The 25,371-nt window shown below is 53.4% G+C and overlaps 1 protein-coding gene across 3 annotated transcripts in view; it reads left to right on the forward strand.

Moving 5' to 3' along the window:
* The window catches only part of CALN1 (calneuron 1), a 174,422-nt gene that overhangs the window by 85,130 nt on the left and 63,921 nt on the right, over positions 1-25,371 (forward strand). For all 3 annotated transcript variants that reach the window (XM_064166629.1, XM_064166630.1, XM_064166631.1), the window contains 2 exons: positions 932-1,075; positions 23,535-23,647. In XM_064166629.1, coding sequence (XP_064022699.1) covers positions 932-1,075; positions 23,535-23,647 — 257 coding nt within the window. The remainder of the gene's footprint in view (positions 1-931; positions 1,076-23,534; positions 23,648-25,371) is intronic.

A 25,371-nucleotide genomic window follows, 5' to 3' on the forward strand; every position in this document is an offset into this window, starting at 1 on the left:
TGATTCTGATTCCATCATCTTTGGAGGTCCCTTCCAACCCCTACCATCCTGTGAGCCTGTGAACTGCTATGAGGAGCAGGAGCATGCAGGGCTGTGGAGGTGCTGGCTGCGTGTGGGTCCTTTGGTCTGCTGCACATGTGGCTGGCAGAGCCTGGAGGGGGAGGTGCCAGAACTAAAATGCAAACCCAAGTCAGCTGGGAGCAGCTAAGCCTGGCTGAGGAAGAGCAATGGAAGTGATTCCTTTGGTGGTGTCAGCAGTTTTATTGATCTGAGGCTGTTTGTTGCTGTAACCTAGGCATAAATTAGAGCAAAGCTGTGAGGAGAAGTGAGAGATGGAGATTGCCTGGATGTGCACCCATGTTTATCAGGCAAGGGAGAACCTGCACATCCAGCCCTGTGCCCTGCAGAGGAGGCACTCAGGACTCCTTCAGAATGGCAGGTTGGAAACACATCCAGACTTGGTGACTCCACCACCTCCTTGGGCAGCTCTTTCCAATCCCTGAGCACTCTTGCTGGGGAAAAAAACAATTCCTAATATCCAGTCTAAAGCTACCCAGGGGCAGCTTGAGGCCATTCCCTCTTGTTCTGGCACTACTTACCTGTGAGAAGAGACCAACACCAACCTCTGCACGACCTCCTTTCGGGTAGCTGTAGGCAGATCTCCTCTCAACTAACCATCCCCAGCTCCTTCAACCACTACTCATAAGCCTCATTCTCCAGGCCCTTCCCCAGCTCCCTTGCTCTCCTCTGCACTCTCCCCAGCCCCTCAATATCCCTTTTGTGTTGAGGTGCCCCACACTGACCTCGATCACTTAGCCCAACCCCCCCCTGCCCAAGCAGTTATGCCACTGCTGTGTCCCAGGGGGTCAGATGCAGCGACCAGGGATGGTTCCAGCCTAACAACTTCTCTTTTCCTCCTTCTCCTTTGCAGAAATCCGTGAAGCTTTCCGGGTGCTGGACAGGGATGGCAACGGCTTCATCTCCAAGCAGGAGCTGGGCATGGCCATGCGCTCCTTGGGGTACATGCCCAGTGAGGTGGAGCTGGCCATCATCATGCAGCGCCTCGACATGGACGGTGAGTCCCCCCTGCTGGTTCTTCCCCCCTGCTGCCAATGCAGAGCCTTTCCCAGGGCAGTGCTGCCCGTGGGTGTGGCTCACATCCTTTACAGTCGCCAAGGAAGGTCTGGAGAGGGAGCTGTGAAGTTTTGTCCCTCCCCACAGCAAGGGAAGGGCAGTTTCCATCTCTGGAGTCCTTCGAAGCCTGCCTGTCGTTGTGCAGCCTGCTCTCAGTGGTTCTGCTCTGGCAGGGAGGTTGGATTAGACAAGAGGGACAGTGGCATCCTGGCCTGGATCAGGAGCAGTGTGGGCAGCAGGGCAAGGGAGGTTCTTCTGCCTCTGTGCTCAGCACTGCTCAGGCCACACCTGGAGTGCTGTGTCCAGTTCTGGGCTCCTCAATTCAAGAGAGATGTTGAGGTGCTGGAAGGTGTTTGGAGAAGGGCAGCAAGGCTGGGGAGGGGCCTGGAGCAGAGCCCTGTGAGGAGAGGCTGAGGGAGCTGGGGGTGTGCAGCCTGCAGCAGAGGAGGCTCAGGGCAGAGCTCATTGCTGTCTACAACTACCTAAAGGGAGGCTGTAGCCAGGTGGGGTTGGGCTCTGCTGCCAGACAGCCACTAATAGAACAAGGGGACACAGTCTCAAGCTGTGCCAGGGCAGGTCTAGGCTGGATGTTGTTAGGAAGTTGTTGTCAGAGAGAGTGATTGGCATTGGAATGGGCTGCCCAGGGAGGTGGTGGAGTTGCTGTGCCTGGATGTGTTCAAGAACAGACTGTCTGGGGCACTTAGTGCCATGGGCTGGTTGACTGGATAGGGCCGAGTGCTAGGTTGGAGTGGATGATCTTGGAGGTCTCTTCCAACCTGCTTGATTCTGTGATTCTATGAATGACTTGGGGGTCGTGTTGGACAAGAAGCTCTGTATGAGCTGTCAGTGTGCTCTTGCAGCCCAGAGTGCCAAGCAGAGCCTGGGCTGCAGCAAGAGAAGTGTGGGCAGCAGGCCAGGGGAGTAATCCTCCCTCTCTATTTCACACTGCTGAGACCCCACCTGGAGTACTGCATCCAGTTCTGGAGCCCCTGGGACAAGAGGGATGTGGAGATGCTGGAGAGTGTCCAGAGAAGTGCCACGAGGATGCTGAGAGGGCTGAAGCTGTTCTGCTATGAGGAGAGACTAAGGGAGCTGTTTGGTCTGGAGAGGAGAAGGCTCCAAGGTGACCTTATTGTGACCTTTCAGTATTTTAAGGAGGCTATAAGAAAGCTGGGGAGGGACTTTTTAGGCTCTTGGGTAGTGATAGGACTGGGGGGAATGGAACAAAGCCAGAAATGGGGAGATTCAGACTGGATGTTAGGAAGAAGCTATTCAGCATCCGAGTGGTGAGAGGCTGGACTGGGTTGCCCAGGGAGGTGGTTGAGGCCCCATGGCTGGAGGTGTTTGAGGCCAGGCTGGCTGAGGCTGTGTGCAGCCTGCTCTAGGGTAGGTGTCCCTGCCTATGGCAGGGTGGTTGGAAATGGATGATTCTTGTGGTCCCTTCCAACCCTGCCTGATTCTATGATGACCCTGAGAATGTTGGAGTCCCTTTCCCCTCACACCATTCTGTGAGTCTGTGACTGCTCTTTCTCTCTACAACTACCTGAAGGGAGGCTGTAGCCAGGTGGGGTTGGGCTCTGCTGCCAGGCAAGCAGCAACAGAAGAAGGGGACACAGCCTCGAGCTGTGCCAGGGCAAGTCTAGGCTGGATGTTAGGAGGCAGTTCCTGCCAGAGAGAGTGATTGGCATTGGAATGGGCTGCAGAGTCGCCAGTCCAGGTGGAGTCCCCATCCCTGGAGGTGTTTGAAAGGAGAATGGGTGAGGCTCTGAGTGCCAGGGTTTAGCTAATTAGAAGGTGTTGGGTGATAGGTTGGACTCAATGACCTCAGAGGTCTTTTCCAACCTGGCTAATTCTGTGATTCTGAGAGCCATCTACCTCCCACAGGTAAACCAACTCATGCAGAGGGTTGCCTGAGCACCTCTTGCATGACCATCTGACACAGGTGGATGAAGGCAGACCAACCTTTGGAACCTTGCTCTGCAAAGTTGAAACACATCTTTGGCAAAGCTGATGCCCTGGGAGATGACCTGAGCACCCAATCATGCAGAGGTGCCCAGTCCTGTCACCTCACCAGTCCTTGCCAGTGAAAGATGCTGGGGGTGGGAGCTGTGCTGTCTTCTAATGAAGTGTTGCTGGGTTTTGAAGGAGAAGTTTGGGAGGGAGGAATAATTTGGAGCAAAGTCCTGCTGTGAGAGCTCGTCAAAGGATTACTAAGAGGCAATAAAAGGAACAGAAGCCACCATTAATGGGAAGAGAGAAATGCAGCATCAGGGTGCTGGAGCCAGGGGGGGACTTTTTAACTGCTGCAAAGCTACAATCAGAGCTGATCACAGTGAGCAGGCTGCCTTTAAAATGTCCTTGGTCAGAGTGGGAAGGGAGAGTTTCCTGCTGCCTGAAAAGTGCAGGGGAGCTGAGGTGGGCATCCAACCTTCTCCCAGCCTTCTGCAGCTGGCCATGGTAGGGTGGAAATGCTGTGTACACGACAGCAGACCAAACCAGAGTGCTGAAAGGGGATTCTCAGGCAAGCTGATGTGACATGAGCATCCTTGGGGGTGCTGCTGAGAGCAGAGACCTTGGGAGATGGGGGCAGTGAGGGGGAAGCTCTCCTATGCCCCTGAGAATATACAGTTCTGGAGCTTCCAATGCAAGAAGGACATGGAACTGTTGGAGTGAGTCTAGAGGAGGCCACAAAGATGCTCAGAGGGCTGCAACAGCTCTGCTGAGAGAGTTAGGGCTCTGCAGCCTGGAGAAGAGAAGGCTTTGAGGAGACCTTGGAGTGGCCTTCCAGGATCTGAAGTGGGCTACAGGAAGGCTGGGGAGGGACTATTGACAAGATCTTGTAATGATAGGAGGAGGAAGAGGAATGGGTTTGAAGTGGCAGAGGGGAGATTGAAAGTGGATGTTAGGAAGAAGTTGTTTGCAGTGAGGGTGGTGAGACACTGGCACAGGTTGAGGGTGGTGAGACACTGGCACAGGTTACCCAGGGAGGTTGTGGAGCACAGAATCACCCAATGTGATCAAAGATCACATTGGGTGATTCTGTGCTCCACAACCTCCCTGGAGCTGTTCAAGGCCAAGTTGGATGAGGCCTTGAGCAACCTGTTCTAGTGGGAGATGTCCCTGCCTATGGCAGGGGGTTGGAACTGGATGAGCTTTGAGGTCCCTTCCAAACTAAACCATTCTATGGTTCTATGAATATCCAGGAGATGCAATGAGAAGGAAGCTCTCCTCCCTCCCTGACAATATCCAAATGGGGTTCCCCAGGAGATGCAATAGAATCATAGAATCAACCAGGTTGGAAGAGACCTCCAAGATCATCCAGTCCAACCTATCACCCTGCCCTATCCAATCAACTAGACCATGGCACTGAAGGAAGCTCTCCTCCCTCCCTGGCAATATCCAAATGGGGTTCCCCAGGAGATGCAATGAGAGGGAAGCTCTCCTCCCTCCCTGACAATATCCAAATGGGGTTCCTTGAGCACAAGCCCTATGAGGAGAGGCTGAGGGAGCTGGGATTGTTTAGCCTGGAGAAGAGGAGGCTCAGGGGAGACCTTATTGCTGTCTACAACTACCTGAGGGGTGGTTGTGGCCAGGAGGAGGTAGCTCTCTTCTCTCAGGTGGCCAGCACCAGAAGGAGAGGACACAGCCTCAGGCTGTGCCAGGGGAGATTTAGGCTGGAGGTGAGGAGAAAGTTCTTCCCTGAGAGAGTCATTGGACACTGGAATGGGCTGCCCGGGGAGGTGGTGGAGTCGCCGTCCCTGGAGCTGTTCAAGGCAGGACTGGACGTGGCACTTGGTGCCATGGTCTGGCCTTGAGCTCTGTGCTAAAGGGTTGGACTTGATGATCTGTGAGGTCTCTTCCAACCCTGATGGTACTGTGATACTGTGAGATGCAATGAGAAGGAAGCTCTCCTCCCTCCCTGACAATATCCAAGTGGGGTTCCCCAGGAGATGCAATGGGAGGGAAGCTCTCCTCCCTCCCTGACAATATCCAAGTGGGGTTCCCCAGGAGATGGAATGGGAGAGAAGCTCTCCTACTTCTCTGGCAATATCCAAATGGGGATCCCCCAGGAAGTTCAACGCTCAACCATCTTCATTAGGGCAGGGGAAGTGGGGCAGAAGCTGTTCAGCATCTCCTCTTGACAGGCAGCCAAAGTAGTGCAAAAGCTGACAGATAGAGAAGATAGGCTGTGGAAATGAGCTCATTCCTAAAAGAAAAAGTAAAGCCAGGAAAAAAACCCAACCCAATCCATCACTTTTAAAGGCTTTCTCCCCAGAAATGATTGTTTGCACCTTGTTATGTTCTGCTGGCCCTTCCCAGCAAAGCAGCTGAGCTCTCTGTAGGTTTTGCAAAGGCCAGACTCAGCAGGCTGCCAGTTCCTGAGGGATTTTACTGAAACTCCATGCTTTTTTGGAAAAGGAGTGCTTGGGGCCTTGGCTCCCAGTTTGGATTCATCTCCAGTTATTGCCTGCCTCTCAGTCTCGCAGGCCAGAGACTTTGGCACCGCTCCGGATCCGCTCCTGGTGTGCAGGGACCTGTAATGGGAGAGGTGGAGTTCAGCTGTGGAGTAATGGGCTGCAGATGGGAGGTGTTAAATTCCTGATGGAGGCTTCCAGGGTGTTTTCTGCAGAGATGGGAGCAGAGCCTCCAGCTCTTCCAGCAGCTCCAAAGATACTGTCTGCTTGTGCTGGGTGTTTTTATTGCCCTGCTGTCTCAGCTGCCTGTTGCTGGAGGATTGTGAGGAGAGGGTTTGGAGGCTGGAGGCAAGTCTGTGCTATGTGAAGGTCAGATGGGCCATGCATTAAACAAAGAGCCAGAGTAATGGGAAATTCCTCAGGCACTGAGTAAATAGAGGAAGAGTATGTGAAAGATTTACTTTGCCTGCAGATTGAATTAAGGCTTGCATTATATATATGGCTTGAATTTATATTCCATAGCTTCTGGCTACTTTTTCTCCAATGGCTTTGACTTCCTTTTTTCCCCCCACCAGATTTAACTTGGACTTTGTTGGACTCAATGATCTGAAAGATCTTTTCCAAGCAAAATGGTTCTGTGGTTCTGTAACTTGAAATATGTAGTGAGAACCAGCAGCAGCTTCCTCTTTCCTCTCCCACTGTATGTGAGCATCATTCAGTACCAGGGCTTGAACCCAGCAAGCTTCCAGTGATATCCTGTCCAGAGAAGGGATGAGACTGAACAAGGCCAAGTGCAGGGTTCTACACTTTGGCCACAACAACGCCAAGCAGTGCTGCAGGCTGGGGCCAGAGTGGCTGAGAGCAGCCAGGCAGAGAGGGAGCTGGAGGTGCTGGGAGAGAGGAGCTGAAGCTGAGGCAGCAGTGCCCAGGTGGGCAGCAGAGCCAATGGCATCCTGGGCTGGCTCAGGAGCAGTGTGGGCAGCAGGACAAGGGAGGTTCTTGTGCCCCTGTGCTCAGCACTGCTCAGGCCACCCCTTGAGTGCTGTGTCCAGTTCTGAGCTCCTCCATTCAAGAGAGCTGTTGAGGTGCTGGAAGGTGTTTGGAGAAGGGCAGCAAGGCTGGGGAGGGGCCTGGAGCAGAGCCCTGTGAGGAGAGGCTGAGGGAGCTGGGGGTGTGCAGCCTGCAGCAGAGGAGGCTCAGGGCAGAGCTCATTGCTGTCTGCAGCTGCCTGCAGGGAGGCTATAGCCAGGTGGGGTTGGGCTCTGCTGCCAGGCAGCCAGGGACAGAAGAAGGGGACACAGCCTGGAGCTGTGCCAGGGCAGGTCTAGGCTGGATGTTGTTAGGAAGAAGTTCCTGTCAGAGAGAGTGATTGGCATTGGAATGGGCTGCCCAAGGAGGTGGTGGAGTGACTGTGTGGCTGGAGGTGTTGAAGCCAAGCCTGGCTGGGGCACTTAGTGCTATGGTCTGGTTGGTTGGCCAGGGCTGGGTGCTAGGTTGGGCTGGCTGAGCTTGGAGCTCTCTTCCAACCTGCTTGATTCTGTGATGATTCTGCCATCCGTGCCCTGCGCTCCCAGGGACAGCCTTTCCCTCCTTCCCATCTACTCCTGTTGAGGGCTACTGAATTTTCCCAAGGCTGTGGCTCAGCATCAGGTGGGTGGGAAGGTGGGCTGGATGAAAGGCCACATTCAAGGAGGAGCCTCCTGTGGCCAGGAAAGCCATGGAGGAGATGGTGACCCTCCTGAGCATCCCCCAGCAGCTGAGGTGAGTTACGAGGTGGCAGGCAGCGCAGCCAGACGCCCGTTCCTCCGTGCAAGCCTGCTGCCAGTGTCTGCTAATAATGAGGTAATACAATTGGCAGTGGCTTAGATTTAATCTGAACCAGCCTGAGCAGACCTAGCACAGACAGATGGTTTGCATCAGAAACTACCTTGGGAGTGCCTTCACTTTGCAGCATGGCAGAGTGGCTGTGTCTGCCATGGCTTAACTGATGGGCTTCACACCGTGAGCAGCCCCAGTCTGAATCTGGGGTTCAGTCCAAATCCTCTTTTCTGTAGGAATATGGAAGGAAGCTCAGCCCTGTCCAGGTCAGGCTGAGGAGATGTTCATGCTGAGTGAGCAGGGTTGCTAGGTTGGACAAAGCATGTTTTAAGAGGAGCAGGCACAATGTGAGCTGGCAGAGATTTGTGGCTGGGCATATAATGATATGCAAAGAGCATTCCACACCTGTGTGTCACCTTCTGGTTGGGCCACCCCTGGAGTGCTGTGGCCAGTTCTGGGCCCCTCAATTCAAGAGAGATGTTGAGGTGCTGGAAGGTGTTTGGAGAAGGGCAGCAAGGCTGGGGAGGGGCCTGGAGCACAGCCCTGTGAGGAGAGGCTGAGGGAGCTGGGGGTGTGCAGCCTGCAGCAGAGGAGGCTCAGGGCAGAGCTCATTGCTGTCTGCAGCTGCCTGCAGGGAGGCTGTAGCCAGGTGGGGTTGGGCTCTGCTGCCAGGCAGCCAGGGACAGAAGAAGGGGACACAGCCTGGAGCTGTGCCAGGGCAGGTCTAGGCTGGATGTTAGGAGGGAGTCGTTGTCAGAGAGAGTGATTGGCATTGGAATGGGCTGCCCAGGGAGGTGGTGGAGTCTGTGTGGCTGGAGGTGTTGAAGCCAAGCCTGGCTGGGGCACTCAGTGCCATGGTCTGGTTAATTAGAAGGTGTTAGGTGATAGTTTGGACTCAGTGATCATAGAGATCTTTTCCAACCTGCTTAATTCTGTAATTCTGCCACCAAGGATCTCACCAGCTCTGTGGATAAGGCAGGGATCAACTCCAGAGACACCCAGGGCAAATTGCTGCTGTTTAGAAGGAGAGTGAATGTGGTGCTGGAGGCCATGGTCTAATGATGAAGGTTGGCCTGGATGATCCTGGTGGTCCTTTCCAGCCAGAGCGATTCACAGTGCTTAGATGTTGTGCTGAGGGGTTTGGGTTAGTCAGGGACTTGTCAGTGTGAAACTGATTGGACTGGAGGAGCTTGAAGGGCTTCTCCTATCTAAGAAATCCTGTGGTTGTGTGAGTGTAGCCTGCAGCTGCTCAGTAACCCACAGTCAGCCTCCAAATCAGAGCAGAAATGAAGACACATTTTGTGATGTGAGTTGCCTCCACTTCTGCCCACGATCTGGGGAGTGACCTGAAGCATTCTGCCAGTAGGCAGAAAGTCAAATTTTTATCTATTTGTGTGATGGAAAAGGGTGAAAAACAAACCACCAACCCAAATAATTAGTAAATTCTTTCCCTTGGCAGGATAATGCTAACAAAAACCTCAGAGAAATGGCACATTGAATGTGTTGCTTTATCTGGGATGCCTGCTCCTTAAGCAGTGAAAGAGATGAATGTGTTAAGTGTCAAAGTGTTTGGTTACAACAGAAGACACTTTCATCCCAGGAATAAAATAAGCACTCAGCTTGCTAATTAGAGGAGCAGCTGGTTTGAAGTCCCTTGGAAAAATAACTTCAGGCTAAGTGCAAGAGAGGAGGAAGAAACAAAAAACCCAGCCCAGTGTGTGTCAGATTGTTTATTAGAGTACAAATAGGGAATGCTTTGATCAAGCTAAAGATGAGCTGGTTCCAGCAGCCTGCAAGTGAGCTGTTACCTTTTATCACGGTAGGTGATGTGTCAGCAGTCCTAGGGAAAAGAGAGCTGAGACATCCTAGAATCACAGGCTCAGTCAGGGTTGGAAGGGAGCACGAGGATCATAGTGGCTGAGAGCAGCCAGGCAGAGAGGGAGCTGGGGGTGCTGGGAGAGAGGAGATGAAGAGAAGGCAGCAGTGCCCAGGTGGGCAGCACAGCCAATGGCATCCTGGGCTGGCTCAGGAGCAGTGTGGGCAGCAGGACAAGGGAGGTTCTTCTGCCCCTGTGCTCAGCACTGCTCAGGCCACACCTTGAGTGCTGTGTCCAGTTCTGGGCCTCTCAATTGAAGAGAAATGTTGAGGTGCTGGAAGGTGTTTGGAGAAGGGCAGCAAGGCTGGGGAGGGGCCTGGAGCAGAGCCCTGTGAGGAGAGGCTGAGGGAGCTGGGGGGGTGCAGCCTGCAGCAGAGGAGGCTCAGGGCAGAGCTCATTGCTGTCTGCAGCTGCCTGCAGGGAGGCTGTAGCCAGGTGGGGTTGGGCTCTGCTGCCAGGCAAGCAGCAACAGAAGAAGGGGACACAGCCTGGAGCTGTACCAGGTCAGGTCTCAGCTGGATGTTGTTAGGAAGTTCCTGGCAGAGAGAGTGATTGGCATTGGAATGGGCTGCCCAGGGAGGTGGTGGAGTCTGTGTGGCTGGAGGTATTGAAGCCAAGCCTGGCTGGGGCACTTAGTGCCATGGTGTGGTTGGTTGGGCAGGGCTGGGTGCTAGGTTGGGCTGGCTGAGCTTGGAGCTCTCTTCCAACCTGCTTGATTCTATGATAAAGGTTGTAAAGACTTCCACAGGTCATCTGGTCAAAGCCTCTCTGCACTAAGCAGGTGCATCCTCCGCTAGCTTAGGTTGCCCAGAGCCCAGACTCAGTGCTCTTGGAGGTCTTTCCCAGTATAAATGATTCTACAATTTATGGAGCAGGGAATTAAAGAAGGGAAACAGACTGCAGTGAACTCATCACAGTGACCCTGCCAACAACAACAACAACAAAAAACCCAACACAAAGAAACAAACAAAAGCTTTGGGCTTTTCCTCTGTACCCCAAGGCTTCTGATTCTGCTAGGTGAGACCTGATCTAGCAAGGTTTGAGCATGGTTGTGCTTTGCAGTGTGCTGTTTGGCAGGGAGCTGGATTTGATGAGACCTGTCTTTATTTATAGAGGCTACTTCCTCGGTGTCTGCTTTGATTTGTACAATGGAGATTATCAGTTTATGTCTTCTCACTGGCAAGAGTGAAGAGTAATTACTGTGGCTGCTGGAGCTACTTGCATTTGCAGCTCAGTACTGGGAAGAGGTTCATGAGTAATGTCAGCTTCTGTCTGGTGCCTGGGGGGCTGGGTGCAGCTGTGGTGAATAAATAGGCAGGGCAAGAGCAAAGACTGAATTGCAGTTCCCTCCCTGAAGCCTGTCCACTCTGTGCTCCAAGAGGGCAGAGTGCTGCAGAGCCAGGCATGGGGCCTGCAGTCTGGTTTATGGATTCATAGAATGGTTTGGGTTGGAAGGGACTTTAAAGGTCATCCAGTTCCAACCCCCTGACTATGGGAAGGGGCATGTAGTGACTGAGCTGGTGAAAGGCCTGGAGCACAAACCCTATGGGGAGAGGCTGAGGGAGCTGGGGGTGTGCAGCCTGCAGCAGAGGACGCTCAGGGCAGAGCTCATTGCTGTCTACAACTACCTGATGGGACATTGTAGCCAGGTGGGGGTGGCCTCTTCTGCCAGGCAAGCAGCAACAGAAGAAGGGGACAGTCTCAAGTTGTGCCAGGGCAGGTCTAGGCTGGATGTGAGGAGGAAGTTCCTGTCAGAGAGAGTGATTGGCATTGGAGTGGGCTGCCCAGGGAGGTGGTGGAGTCTGTGTGCCTGGAGGTGTTGAAGCAGAGCCTGGCTGGGGCACTTAGTGCCATGGTCTGATTGCTTGGCCAGGGCTGGCTGCTAGGTTGAGCTTGGGGCTCTCTTCCAACCTGCTTGATTCTATGAGCAACCTGCCTACTGCAGGGGTTGGACTAGGTGATGCTCCAAAGAGGAGACTGCAGGATTCTATGGAGCTGCAAAATGAGCCCTCTCTGTTTTCTGTGCTGCCTGCCTTTGCACAGGTGGGGAGATGCAGGAATGGTGGCTCAGAGGAGACAGGGACAAGAGGGACTTGCAGGGCTGCGCTTGAGTCTGCCACGCTCTGCAGTCTCTGCAGTGCCTTTCCTACAGACACTCAGTGACAGGGACAGTAATTGTGGCACCCTGTGGCTTCCTAGGGCTGGTGTGGAGCTGGCAGGCTGCTCAGCAGCTGCCTGATGGCTTTGGGTTTTGCTGCAGTCACAGGTTTTGTTGGGCTTTTCTTCTTGCCCAGCACCAGCAGCATCCTGCCTGGTTTAGTGCTGGCAGTGGAGCTCAGGACATCTCTCATGCGGCACCACAGAGGCAGAGCCCCCACTCCTCTTCCATCACTGCCTCACAGGTCAGCTGCCAGACAGGCTCCTCCTGGGCAAACATGGGGAGTTAATAGATCTTTGTTTTGAATGGAGAAGCAAACAAGCCCTCTGCAGCCATTTCCTCTTCCTTGCAAGGAAGCCTGTCCACAAGAGTGGCTCTCAAGGTCTTCTTGTCAGTGTCGGATGGATGCGCCCCCAGCTCCATCTTTCTGTGCTCTGTTTGAGCCTTTCAGGCTCCATGGAAATTTCCTCCCCCCAGCAATATGTTTGCACAAGTTGTTAATCTTTTGTTCTGTGTGGTTGCTGTTGAAGCAGAGCAGCCAGCTCTGTGCAGCTGCTCCTAAAGCCTCAGGATGTGGCTGCGACTTGAAGGGGCAGGTAGGCTTCAGTGGAGATGTTCTCCCCTTTCCTTCAAGTCCACTGAAGTTCTTCCTCACAAAAGTCACTAAAGCAGTGGGATGAAAGGCCTGGAACACAAACCCTGTGAGGAGAGGCTGAGGAGGCTGGGGGGGTGCAGCCTGCAGCAGAGGAGGCTCAGGACAGAGCTCATTGCTGTCTACAACTCCCTGCAGGGAGGCTGTAGCCAGGTGAGGTTGGGCTCTGCTGCCAGGCAGCCAGCAGCAGAAGGGGACAGAGGCTCAAGCTGTGCCAGGGCAGGTCTAGGCTGGATGTGAGGAGGAAGCTGTTGTCAGAGAGAGTGATTGGCATTGGAATGGGCTGCCCAGGGAGGTGGTGGAGTCTGTGTGGCTGGAGGTGTTGCAGCCAAGGCTGGCTGAGGCACTTAGTGCCATGGTCTGGTTGGTTGGCCAGGGCTGGGTGCTAGGTTGGGCTGGCTGAGCTTGGAGGCCTCTTCCAACCTCCTTGATTCTATGATTCTATGTGTGGCAGAGCTGGCAGACAGCAAAATGGTGGCTGATGGATATGTTTTGGCTGTTCCCAAGGAGCATGAGAAAGGAGAAATCAAAGACATTCAGGGGCAGGCTTGGTGGAGCTCTGCACAACCTGCTCTAGTTGGAGATCACAGGGTCACAGAATTAACCAGATTGGAAAAGACTTCTGAGGTCATTGAGTCCAACCTAGCACTAAGATGTCCCTGATTGCTGTAGTAGGGCTGGATTGGATGACCTCCAGAGGTCCCTTCTAAGCCAGGTCACTTCATGAATCTATTGTACATACATGGCTTGTTAGGGGACATGAGAGACCCTCTGCAGATGGCTCTGGGGAACAAGCTGCAACTTACACCCTTTGCTCCTTGTCCTATCCCAGGGAGCAGTGAGCAGAGCCTGTCCCCCCTCCTCCTGTCCAACCTTCACTGAAGTCATGGTTTGGGGCTGTAATTAGGCAGGAAGTGTCTGGGTCTTGCTGGAGAAAGGGTCAGGGCTGTTGATCCACCTGTTCTCTTCTGCCCTTAACATCTCTGGAATCAAAATAGTTGCCTGGGAAATATCCCTTGGCTGAAGCTTTCCTGTGCACATCCTCTGCATCATTTCAAGGCACAGCAGCAGGAGCCTTCCCCAGCCTGCATCAGTACTGCACAGGTGACTTTCTGGGCACAAACAATGACAGGGAGTGGGACAGAGAGTGACTGCAGCTAGCTATTAAGAGCATAAAAATAAACAGGAGGGTTGTGTGCTCCTGGGCCCCAAGCTGCAAAAGCCTGGCTCATTAACTTTAAATATATCACCTAGCTGCACTCTGGAGGTCAAACTCCAGGGGGAAAAGAAAAGGAGGAAGTGTGAATACTTATCAGTCTGCACACAGCAGAGCCTCATCTCTGCTAGAATGCCTGCCTCCAGTTAGTGCCATGGCAAGAAACCTCTTGGAGGAAGGAGAACCTGATTATCCTCAGGCTTGACCAGGGAAAAGACTGATTTGGGAAGCAGTCAGGCCAGATTATCCAGATTATGAAGCTGGTGGAACCCTGGAACAGGTTGCCCAGGAAGATGGTAGAGGCCCCATCCCAGGTCAGTCAAGGTCAGGGTTGGTGGAGGTCTGAGTGACCTGATCTAGTTGGGGATGTCCTTGCTTGTCACAGGGGGGGTTGGACTAGGTGAGCTCTAGAGATTCCTTCCAACCCAAACCATTCTATGATTCTTCTGCACAAGAATCTAAAAACCAGGTGTAAGTCTCTGTTCTGCCCTTGGATAGAGTCAGAGAATCGGGCAGGGTTGGAAGGGAGCACAAGGAGCAGCCAGTTCCAACCCCCCTGCCATGCCCAGGGACACCCTACCCTAGAGCAGGCTGCACACAGCCTCAGCCAGCCTGGCCTTAAACACCTCCAGCCATGGGGCCTCAACCACCTCCCTGGGCAACCCATTCCAGCCTCTCACCACTCTCCTGCTCAACAACTTCCTCCTCACCTCCAGCCTCACTCTCCCCACCTCCACCTTTGCTCCATTCCCCCTACTCCTGCCACTCCCTCACAGCCTCTAAAGTCCCTCCCCAGCTTTTTTGGAGCCCCCTTCAGATGCTGGAAGGCCACAAGAAGGTCACCTGGGAGCCTCCTCTGCTCCAGCCTGCACAGCCCCAACTCTTTCAGTCTGTGCTCACAGCAGAGCTACTGCAGCCCTCTGAGCATCCTCCTGGCCCTGCTCTGGACACTCTTCAGCATCTCCACATCCTTCTTGTCATAGATGCTCCAGAACTGGATGCAGTACTCCAGGTGGGGTCTCAGCAGAGCAGAGGGGGAGAATCCCCTCCCTGGCCCTGCTGGCCACACTTCTGCTGCTGCAGCCCAGACTCTGCTTGGCTCTCTGGGCTGCAAGTGCACACTGCTGGCTCCTGCTGAGCTTCTCCTCCAGCAGCACCCCTAAGTCCCTCTCCTCAGGGCTGCTCTCCAGCCAGTCCCTGCCTAGCCTGGAGTTGTGCTTGGCATTGCCTCGACCTGGATGCAGTGTGTGGTGATACAATCCATGCACGTATTTCCCCCTCTTTTTTCCTCCCCCCCCTTCTCCCATCCTGTCTCTCTCCAGCCCAATGAATATTTAATTATGTCCTCCAGGGGAGCTGCTCCAAGGGGAGACATTTGGACAGACAGTTGTGAGCTGAAGGCTGAGGGTTGGGGCTCTCCCATGGGATGGAGGGTGAGAAGGGTTCACCCTGCTGCTCTTCCAAGCATTTAATTATTTCCTCAAAGCAGAACAGCTCTGGCAACAGAGTTTGCAAGAGCCCCTCCCAAGCCTCTGCTCCCTGGGATGCAGAGATTTACCATCCCAGCTCAGCCCCATCCCTCTGTCCTCTTCTAGGTCCTGCATGGTTTAGAGGGGGAATCTCCTGCAATCTCCCTGCCCAGCACATCCAACCTGGGCTGATGGTAGATCCTGTGGGGTCAAGAGAAAGGCAGAGTGGAGGTTGGCTTTGTGTATGAATGCAGCTGGAGGTATTTCATGGTTTGTCCTCCTTGGTGCCCTGACAAGGTGAATGCAGAGCTCTGCTTGTCCTCAAATGCTTGCCTGTTTCCTACTAAACATCTTCCAGCAAATGCAACCTTCTCTTCTCCTCTTCCTCCAAGTCAAGGGGGCTGAGGGAAGACAAAATGCTTGGGTTGGAGCTAAAAGCAAATCAACTTAGAGAAAGGGCTTTTACTTTCTGTGCTCAGCTCTTATCACAGAATCCCAGTGTGGTGAAGGTTGGAAGGGTGGAGATCATCTAGCCCAAGCCCTCTGCTAAAGCAGGGTCACCCACAGCAAGTTGTCCAGGATCACAGTGTCCAGGTGGGTCTGGAAAATCTCCACACAAGGTGACTCCACAACCTCTCTGGGCAGCCTGCTTTCTCCTCCTCTTCAAATGGAACCTGCTGGCTTCTAGTTTGCCTCTTGTCCTGTCATAGGGCACCACTGACAAGAGCCTGGCCCTATCCTCTTGCTCTCCACAGACTCTTTAGCTCTTGCTGAGCACTGAGCAGATCCCTTCTTGGGCAGGCTCAGCATCCCCAGGGCTCTCAGCCTTTCCTCCTCACAGAGATGCTCCAGGCCCCTCAGCATCTTGCACACCAGCATCATGCACTCTGCTCCAGCAAGAGGAGCTGATGGCACTTTGAAACCTCTTTGGCTTGGGGATCTGGAAGCACAACTCAAATATGAATGAATTTAGGCTGAAGAGAAGCAGCTCAGGACAGTAAATCCTCCTGGACACCTGTGTGTCCAGCCCAGAGTCTGCTCCCTGGGAGTGCACTGTTAGTTTTGCAGGCTTCTTTATGTGCTGACTTTCTGGTGGCCTTCCTTTTTCTACATCACATTGGGTTTTCCATAAGGCTCAGTGGATAGTTTTTGGAGGTGCAAGATACTCCTTCCTTGGGGCACTCAGGTCCAGAGCACATTTCCTTGGGCTGCACTGTGTTGAGGAGGAGGTGGAAAACAGCTTCAATTCCCAGCTCCACGTTGCTTTTACCTACTGTTCCATCATCTTTGGTGTGGTTAGCATAAGTGGATGTTGGACATGGTCTGGGCCCCAACTGTGGCTCTGTGGAGCTCTATGGTTGAAGCCAAACTGAGCCTACAGGTGGATGTTGGACATGGTCTGGGTCCCAGCTGTGGCTCTGTGGAGCTCTATGGTTGAAGCCAAACTGAGCCTACAGGTGGATGTTGGACATGGTCTGGGCCCCAACTGTGGCTCTGTGGAGCTCTATGGTTGAAGCCAAACTGAGCCTACAGGTGGATGCTGGACATGGTCTGGGTCCCAGCTGTGGCTTTGAGGAGCTCTATGGTTGAAGCCAAACTGAGCCTACAGGTGGATGCTGGACATGGTCTGGGTCCCAGCTGTGGCTCTGTGGAGCTCTATGGTTGAAGCCAAACTGAGCTTACAGCATGGCAAACATCAATACTGAGGCTCTTCAAACTGAAATTGTCTCTAAGATCTTTCTGCACCCAGTGGGTGAGCAGTGCATGCTGTGACTTTGCCAGCTCCAGGACCCTTTGCTGGCCAGCTGTGGTCTCTGGCCCCTGAGAACGTTCCCAGAGTACTCAAAGATGTTGCTAGGTGCCCTCAGCATCCTCTTTCTGCCATGTGAAGAGTTAGCCAGGCTCAGAAGATGCTCCTGGGGCTGTTGACAGCACATCTAGCTGCTGTGCCTTCTTATTCTCAGAGTTGCCTGGGTTTTGTCAGAACTGAGGCAGTGTCTCCCAGAGGGCAAACCTCTGTGGGTATCTGGAAGCACTTAGCACCCAGTCAGTGCTAACTGACTGGTAATGATAAGCAGATCTGACTTGGCTCTGATGATGTGGCCAGAGATGTTGAGTCACAGAATTTAGTCATGCAAGGTTCAGCCACATGATTGTTAACCTCCTTCTGGCTCTTTGCCACGAATGCCAAGATCAAAGGGGGAAGCATTGTGGGGAGAAAAGGAGTTGAGGCATAGCTGTAAGGAACTAAATAAATGGTTTAGGTGGTTTAAAGCCAGGGGTTAGAATCACAGAATCAAACAGGTTGGAAGAGAGCTCCAAGCTCAGCCAGCCCAACCTAGCACCCAGCCCCAACCAACCAGACCATGGCACTAAGTGCCCCAGCCAGGCTTGGCTTCAACACCCCCAGCCACACAGACTCCACCACCTCCCTGGGCAGCCCATTCCAATGCCAATCACTCTCTCTGACAACAACTTCCTAACAACATCCAGCCTAGACCTGCCCTGGCACAGCTTGAAGCTGTGTCCCCTTGTTCTGTTGCTGGGTGCCTGGCAGCAGAGCCCAACCCCACCTGGCTACAGCCTCCCTGCAGGCAGCTGCAGACAGCAATGAGCTCTGCCCTGAGCCTCCTCTGCTGCAGGCTGCACATCCCCAGCTCCCTCAGCCTCTCTTCACAGGGCTGTGCTCCAGGCCCCTCCCCAGCTTCATCACCCTTCTCTGGACACTTCCCAGCACCTCAGCATCTCTCTTGAATTGAGCAGCCCAGAACTGGACACAGCAGTCAAGGTGTGGCCTGAGCAGTGCTGAGTCCAGGGGCAGAATAACCTCCCTTGTCCTTCTGCCCACACTGCTCCTGAGCCAGGAAAGGCCAATGGGATGAGATTGAACAAGGCCAAGTGCAGGGTCCTGCACTTTGGCCACAACAACCCCAAGCAGCACTACAGGCTGGGGCCAGAGTGGCTGAGAGCAGCCAGGCAGAGAGGGAGCTGGGGGTGCTGGGAGAGAGGAGCTGCAGAGGAGGCAGCAGTGCCCAGGTGGGCAGCAGAGCCAATGGCATCCTGGGCTGGCTCAGGAGCAGTGGAGTTGTGGAGTCTCCTCTGGAGGGTCTCCAAATCCACCTGGCCAAGCTGCTCTGGGTGTCCTTGCTTTAGCAGGGGTTTTGGACTGCATGATCTCCAGAGATCCCTTCCACCCCTTACCAGCTGGAGTTATGTAACACAGTTTGGGTGAGCTTGGAGGCAGAGTCTGGGAGGATGGGAACTCTGCACACATTATAATCCAGCCTGAGAGGGCAGCAAGGAGGTGGAGCTGTGTGACCCCCACTGACCACAGTGTCGTTTGAGGCTTGCTGCATGCCCTGTGCAGAGGAGCAGGGGAAGCTGAGAGTAGGCACACATGCTCCAGCCTGGCATTCTCCTTCTCTGCTCCCTTCCCTTCAACCCAACTGAAAGTGCAGTTCTGAATAAGCCTCACTCTGAATATCTAACTGCTCCTGAGTGAGAGAGCAGCACATCTGGAGGCCCAGCAAGGCCAAGCATGGAGATGTCTGCTGTGCTTGATTTGCCTCCAGTACAGCTTCTCAACCAGATGCTTGAGATGTTCATCACACAGCAACTTGCAGCACCACGGACATGACTATGGCTCAGAGGAGGAAGGCTTCTTTTGATGCTGCTCAGCACAAAGCTGAGTCCTCCCAGGTTCTGATGGGTGGTTTGGTGCTTGTAGATCCCACAGGCAATGTAGTCTTTACCTGACTATGCCTTAGTGGTGGAGAGCAGCACTTAATGCTTCTCCACCTTGTAACCAGCTGCACCTTGGAACCTCTATGTTGTTTTTCATAGGGATTCTCTTCCAGATGTTGAACACTCTCAAAGGAATTTCCAGCCAGAATTGTGAGCTCTCTTCCTTGATTTTGTGATGTTGCAACCTCTTGAGATCTTGATGTCAGGGAGGGTTTTTTTAATCCTGCAGCTTAAAATGAGTGTGAAAAGGATACTTCTACCAGGCAAAGTGGTTTGTGGTCTGGTTGCCTTGCTAGTTAGCAGCTTTAATTGAAAAAGCAGTGAGCAGGGTGCTAATGCTCCTGGTAATGGCATCTTTCTTCTGAGGTTGTGGAAAATGGTATAATTAAGCTGATAATGAAACCCTGTGAGGTTAGTTATGATCTAGTGCAGGGTGCTACACTTTGGCCCCAACCCCAAGCAGCACTACAGGCTGTGGACAAAGTGGCTGAGAGCAGCCAGGCAGAGAGGGAGCTGGGGGTGCTGGGAGAGAGGAGCTGAAGCTGAAGCAGCAGTGTGCCCAGGTGGGCAGCAGAGCCAATGGCATCCTGGGCTGGCTCAGGAGCAGTGTGGGCAGCAGGACAAGGGAGGTGGTTCTGCCCCTGTGCTCAGCACTGCTCAGGCCACAGCTTGAGTGCTGTGTCCAGTTCTGGGCTCCTCAATTCAAGAGAGATGCTGAGGTACTGGAACAAGTCCAGTTGGTCCCCCAGGAAGGGTAATTTTGCTGGGGAGGGGCCTGGAGCACAGCCCTGTGAGGAGCGGCTGAGGGAGCTGGGGGTGTGCAGCCTGCAGCAGAGGAGGCTCAGGGCAGAGCTCATTGCTGTCTGCAGCTGCCTGCAGGGAGGCTGTAGCCAGGTGGGGTTGGGCTCTGCTGCCAGGCAAGCAGCAACAGAAGAAGGGGACACAGCCTGGAGCTGTGCCAGGGCAGGTCTAGGCTGGATGTGAGGAGGAAGTTCCTGGCAGAGAGAGTGATTGGCATTGGAATGGGCTGCCCAGGGAGGTGGTGGAGTCTGTGTGGCTGGAGGTGTTGAAGCCAAGCCTGGCTGAGGCACTTAGTGCCATGGTGTGGTTGGTTGGTTGGGGCTGGGTGCTAGGTTGGACTGGCTGAGCTTGGAGCTCTCTTCCAACCTGCTTGATTCTGTGATGATTCTATGATCTCTGGCAAAGGAAAAGGGCACTGATGGGCAAGGCTTTGCCCAGAGTCTTGTTCTGAGTCAGACACAGAGCCCAGGAGCCCTGGCAGCAGCTTTCTAATGAGTCATGTGTAGCACTGGGTCCTGCCTCTGCCCCGTGGGTACAGTCACAGACTGACTAACTCAGTGCGTTGGGGTCAGGTGTGGACAGACCAAAGAGATGCAGAGGCAGGTACTGGCATCTCTTTCACATGCAAATTGTTATCTCGCTAATCCGGTTGATTCACTTAACCCAATTTCCACCAGAGTGCATGGCTTTGTCACTGCCTTTCCCTTGAAGTGTTGTGCTGCAGTGTAAATCACTCCAGCCCCTCCTCCCCCCCCAGCCACTGTCACCTCGCATTACCTTCCCCAACGCCACCCAACGCGATGTGACTGATGCAATCCGACTTGGTGTCATAAACTGATGCCTCCCCTGGGGAAGCAGAAGGCACACACTTTCTTGTAGCCCATAAATGTTTTAAAGCATTGGCTTTCCAGGTGATGAGCTGCCCACCCCTTTCCCTCTTCTGCTTAACAAGCTGTCCCAGGAACGAGCTCCATCCTGCAAGCCCTCAGCTGGCTGCAGCCCTGCGAAGCCCTTCGGTGTGCGCTGAGCCCTGGAGGTGTGAGCAAGTTTAGCAGTTGGATGAGGTCTTTTTTTCCACGTTGCAGGATCAAAGCTCTTACGAATCCCTGCTGGGCTTCTTTGCAGAGTCTCCATCGTTGGCTCACCCCCAGGATATTCATTCTTGTCTTGAAGAAATTCTGGGCAGAGCCCAGTGAATGGAGATCACTGTTCTGGCAAAGGAGGCGTTTTGACTCTGCTTATGCTCACATTGTGTTTCTGTGAAGATAAGGACATGGAGAGCTTTCAATCAGCAGTGCATATGCTCAGATCAAGCATAGGAGATGAAATGGAAAGGACAGACAGCAGCAGCAGCAGCGTGAAGTCCACATGGCAAAGCTGTCACGCAGGGCTGCTGCAGGAGCTGCAGTCGATAGTGACATTTTAATAGCAGCCCTTGCATTGATCTGCTTTAGTCTGGTGGGTTTAGCCACTTCTCACACCTAATAATTTAGTGACAGCAGCTACCTGGAGAGGTGGATGCAGCCAGTTCCAGCTGGATCTGAAGAAAAACCAGCCAAAAAGTCTTACAGTTGCTGATTTTGTTTCCAGACTTGGAGGAAGGTTTAAGCATCCACCCGTGTCTGTTGGCCTAATAACGTGGAGGTGGATGTGTCTGTGGATGCTTGGACTTGATGATCTAAGAGTTCTTTTCCAACCTTAATGATTCTGTGAAGGAGAGGCACACAGATGTTGAACTACCCAATTTTGAGCCAGCAGTGTTTCCCCGGGTGGCCAAGAGAGCCAGTGGCATCCTGGGCTGGCTCAGGAGCAGTGTGGGCAGCAGCACAAGGGAGGTTCTTCTGCCTCTGTGCTCAGCACTGCTCAGGCCACACCTGGAGTGCTGTGTCCAGTTCTGGGCTACTCAGTTCAAGGGAGATGTTGAGGTGCTGGAAGGTGTTTGGAGAAGGGCAGCAAGGCTGGGGAGGGGCCTGGAGCACAGCCCTGTGAGGAGAGGCTGAGGGAGCTGGGGGTGTGCAGCCTGCAGCAGAGGAGGCTCAGGGCAGAGCTCATTGCTGCCTGCAGCTGCCTGCAGGGAGGCTGTAGCCAGGTGAGGTTGGGCTCTACTGCCAGGCAAGCAGCAGCAGAAGAAGGGGACACAGCCTGGAGCTGTGCCAGGGCAGGTCTAGGCTGGATGTGAGGAGGCAGTTCCTGTCAGAGAGAGTGATTGGCATTGGAATGGGCTGCCCAGGGAGGTGGTGGAGTCTCTGTCCCTGGAGGTGTTGAGGCCAAGCCTGGCTGGGGCACTTAGTGCCGTGGTCTGGTTGGTTGGTTGGTCAGGGCTGGGTGCTAGGTTGAACTGGCTGAGCTTGGAGCTCTCTTCCAACCTGTATGATTCTGTGATGCTGCCCTGTTCAGAGGAGCTGACACAATGAAGACTTTTCCCCTGGTGAGAATTTCCTCTTTTTTCTGGGCCATTCTCACTGAGCACCATGGATGTTCTCCAAGGGAAAAGTACCACTGAACACCATGCTCAGATACATTCAAACAGCAACTTGCCTCATTTGCAAGACACAGGATGTACTGTGCAAGGGCTTGGGACTGCACAGCCTCAGTTCATTAACAGCAGGAGCAAGCTCTTCTTCCTGCTAACAGCACCAAAGCTGTGCCTACACTGCCTGCTCTGCAGGCGGAGCACGCAGGGCTTTGGAGAGATGGATGCTGATGGAAAGCTGAACTGAAGTGCTTTGTGGATTCATCCAATCACAGCATCAGTTTGCTTGGAAAAGGGGTTTAAAATCATGGAGTCCAACCATTCTCTAACTCTGCCAAGGCTGCTGCTCAATCATGTCCCTCAGCACCACAGCTCTGCCTTCAGGGGTGAGGATTCAACCACCTCCCTGGGGAGCCTGCTCCAGTCTTTGAGAACCCTTTCAGAGAAGAAGTTTCTTTTAACATCCAACCTAAACCTGTCCTGGTGCAACTTGAAGCCTAATCAGAATTAATCATTGAGTCCAACCCATCACCTAACCCTTCTACTTAACTAGACCATGGCACTAAATGCCTCATCCAGCCTCCTTTTAAACACCTCCAAGGATGAGGATTCTACCTCCCCAGACAGCCCATTCCAATGCCAATCACTCTGTGTGTGAAGAACTTCTTCCTGCACCTGCCCTGTTGCAGCTTGAGGCTGTGTCCTCTTCTTCTGTTTTACTCTCCTCTGGCTCTTCCCTCTGTGCTCCCTTCCTCTGGAGAATGGGATTGGAGCCATAAAGGGTTTGCAGAGACCAGGCTCTCTGGCAGCTCTGGGGAGAGGAAGAGCTGTGGCCAAGCTCATGGCTGCTCTCCTGCCAACATCGTTGGAGGTCTTTTTTCATAAGTGCCTAACCTACAAACTCTCTAGGGCTGGAGAATGACCTCTTCAGTGCTATTGCCTGGTCCTCTCTGCAGGGTATGCCACAGTGTGAGCCATTCTTTGGGATATCAACACTTTTGGGTGTGTAGGCACTGTATGGCAGAAAGGGACCTGAGGGTGCTGGTAGAGAGGAGCTGAAGAGGAGGCAGCAGTGTGCCCAGCAGAGCCAAGGCATCCTGGGCTGGCTCAGGAGCAGTGTGGGCAGCAGGACAAGGGAGGTTCTTGTGGCCCTGTGCTCAGCACTGCTCAGGCCACACCTGGAGTGCTGTGTCCAGTTCTGGGCTCCTCAGTTGCAGAGAGCTGTTGAGGTGCTGGAAGGTGCATGGAGAAGGGCAGCAAGGCTGGGGAGGGGCCTGGAGCACAGCCCTGTGAGGAGAGGCTGAGGGAGCTGGGGGGGTGCAGCCTGCAGCAGAGGAGGCTCAGGGCAGAGCTCATTGCTGTCTGCAGCTGCCTGCAGGGAGGCTGTAGCCAGGTGGGGTTGGGCTCTGCTGCCAGGCAAGCAGCAAGAGAAGAAGGGGACACAGCCTCAAGCTGTGCCAGGGCAGGTCTAGGCTGGATGTTAGGAGGAAGTTCCTGTCAGAGAGAGTGATTGGCATTGGAATGGGCTACCCAGGGAGGTGGTGGAGTCTGTGTGGCTGGAGGTGTTGAAGCCAAGCCTGGCTGGGGCACTTAGTGCCATGGTCTGGTTGGTTGGTTGGTTGGGGCTGGGTGCTAGGTTGGCCTGGCTGAGCTTGGAGCTCTCTTCCAACCTGCTTGATTCTATGATCTATGTTATGCAGTAGATCCACAGCAACATGTGGGACATTGGCACTAGGTGGTACAGCAGTAAAAACATTGCTCTTTTCCTTTCATTGCAGGGGATGGCCAGGTTGATTTTGATGAATTCATGACTATTCTGGGACCTAAGCTGGTATCATCAGAAGGCAGAGATGGCTTCCTAGGAAATACAATAGACAGCATATTCTGGCAGGTAAGTGGGCATTTATTCCTTTGCAAATGCAACCTTAGTCAACTACCAACAGCTTCCAGAATGGATCTGGTGAGGAGCACAAGATGTTCTGCTGAGTGTGGATCCTTGTGTGGAAGCTACTGAGGTCTGTTCTGCTGAGTGTGGATGCTTGTGTGGAAGCTACTGAGGTCTGTCCTGCTGAGTGAGTGCTTGTGTGGAAGCTACTGAGGTCTGTCCTGCTGAGTGAATGCTTGTGTGGAAGCTACTGAGGTCTGTTCTGCTGAGTGTGGATCCTTGTGTGGAAGCTACTGAGGTCTGTCCTGCTGAGTGAATGCTTGTGTGGAAGCTACTGAGGTCTGTCCTGCTGAGTGTGGATGCCTGTGTGGAAGCTACTGAGGTCTGTTCTGCTGAGTGAGTGCTTGTGTGGAAGCTACTGAGGTCTGTCCTGCTGAGTGAATGCTTGTGTGGAAGCTACTGAGGTCTATTCTGCTGAGTGTGGATGCCTGTGTGGAAGCTACTGAGGTCTGTTCTGCTGAGTGAGTGCCTGTGTGGAAGCTACTGAGGTCTGTTCTGCTGAGTGAGTGCCTGTGTGGAAGCTACTGAGGTCTGTTCTGCTGAGTGAATGCTTGTGTGGAAGCTACTGAGGTCTGTTCTGCTGAGTGAGTGCTTGTGTGGAAGCTACTGAGGTCTGTCTTGCTGTGCAAGACCATCTTGGAGGGATCAGCTCTCAGCTAAGCCCTGTTTGGGCAGAAGGGAGAGTGCTTGCTGTGGATGAACTGCAGCTGAACACAGCAATGTACCCAGTTATCCATACAACATGCTTGGGAGCATTTTGGAATTCCTTTTGGGAGGAGAAAAACGTTGCTCTGGATGAGTCTTTTGAGTTGGGAACCTTGAAACTGCCTGGCTGCTGCCAGAATTGTGCTGCTGTTCAGTGTCCCTTGGCTGTGGTGGAGAGATGCTCCGAGCAGAGTGAGGTAGCTGTGCAAGTTGTGCCTGCTCAGTGCTTCTGAGGTCGATTCAGCTCTGAGGCTAACCATGTTGTGCCAGGGGTAAGCTTTACCCCTGTTGCTGCCCTGGGGTGGTTTGGTCCTGCTGGTTGCAGGCATTGGAGCAGAGGAAGGTCTGGCAGCAGGAGCTGCCTCATGTCTGTTGCACAGTGTGATTTTAAACAGACCTTTCTGGCAAAGCAAGGACACTCCAGGCTGTTATGGCTGGGATTAAAGATCTCCCCAGACACGTTTCTGGCCAGTGTGTGGCTTTCTGAGAGTTTACTGCTCCTTGACTGATCATCCATCAGCTTTTGCTTGCTAATAAACTTTAGCTGTTACCAGGTTTATGAGAGTCAGAAGAGTCTAACCCGGATATAAGCATTTCTGCCTTCTTTTACTACCTCCCAGCACTGTCCAGACTGAACTGGGTGGAGTTTTGTAGAAGTCTTTTAAAAGTCTTTTAAAAACTTCTTCCTGGCCTCCTGGCAAGTGACAGAAGTAAGCTTGGAAATCCTGCTCTGGATTCCAGTACTCAGTTGTCAAAGCAACGCTTTGGCCTCGGTGGAGCCACAGTGGTTTGCAATGTACCTTGGGGGGAGGGCATACAAGTTAAACACACACCATGAAGGGCTGGACTGTGAGAATCACAAAGCTTTTGTTGCCCCCAGTACACCTTGCATGCCTCATCCCAGCAATGGGGAGAGGAGGAAGCATTATCCTGCCCCACTGAGCTGTTGGTGTCCTCCAGACCCT

Source organism: Pogoniulus pusillus, chromosome 27 (genome assembly GCF_015220805.1).
Source record: "Pogoniulus pusillus isolate bPogPus1 chromosome 27, bPogPus1.pri, whole genome shotgun sequence".
Classification (NCBI taxonomy): domain Eukaryota; kingdom Metazoa; phylum Chordata; class Aves; order Piciformes; family Lybiidae; genus Pogoniulus; species Pogoniulus pusillus.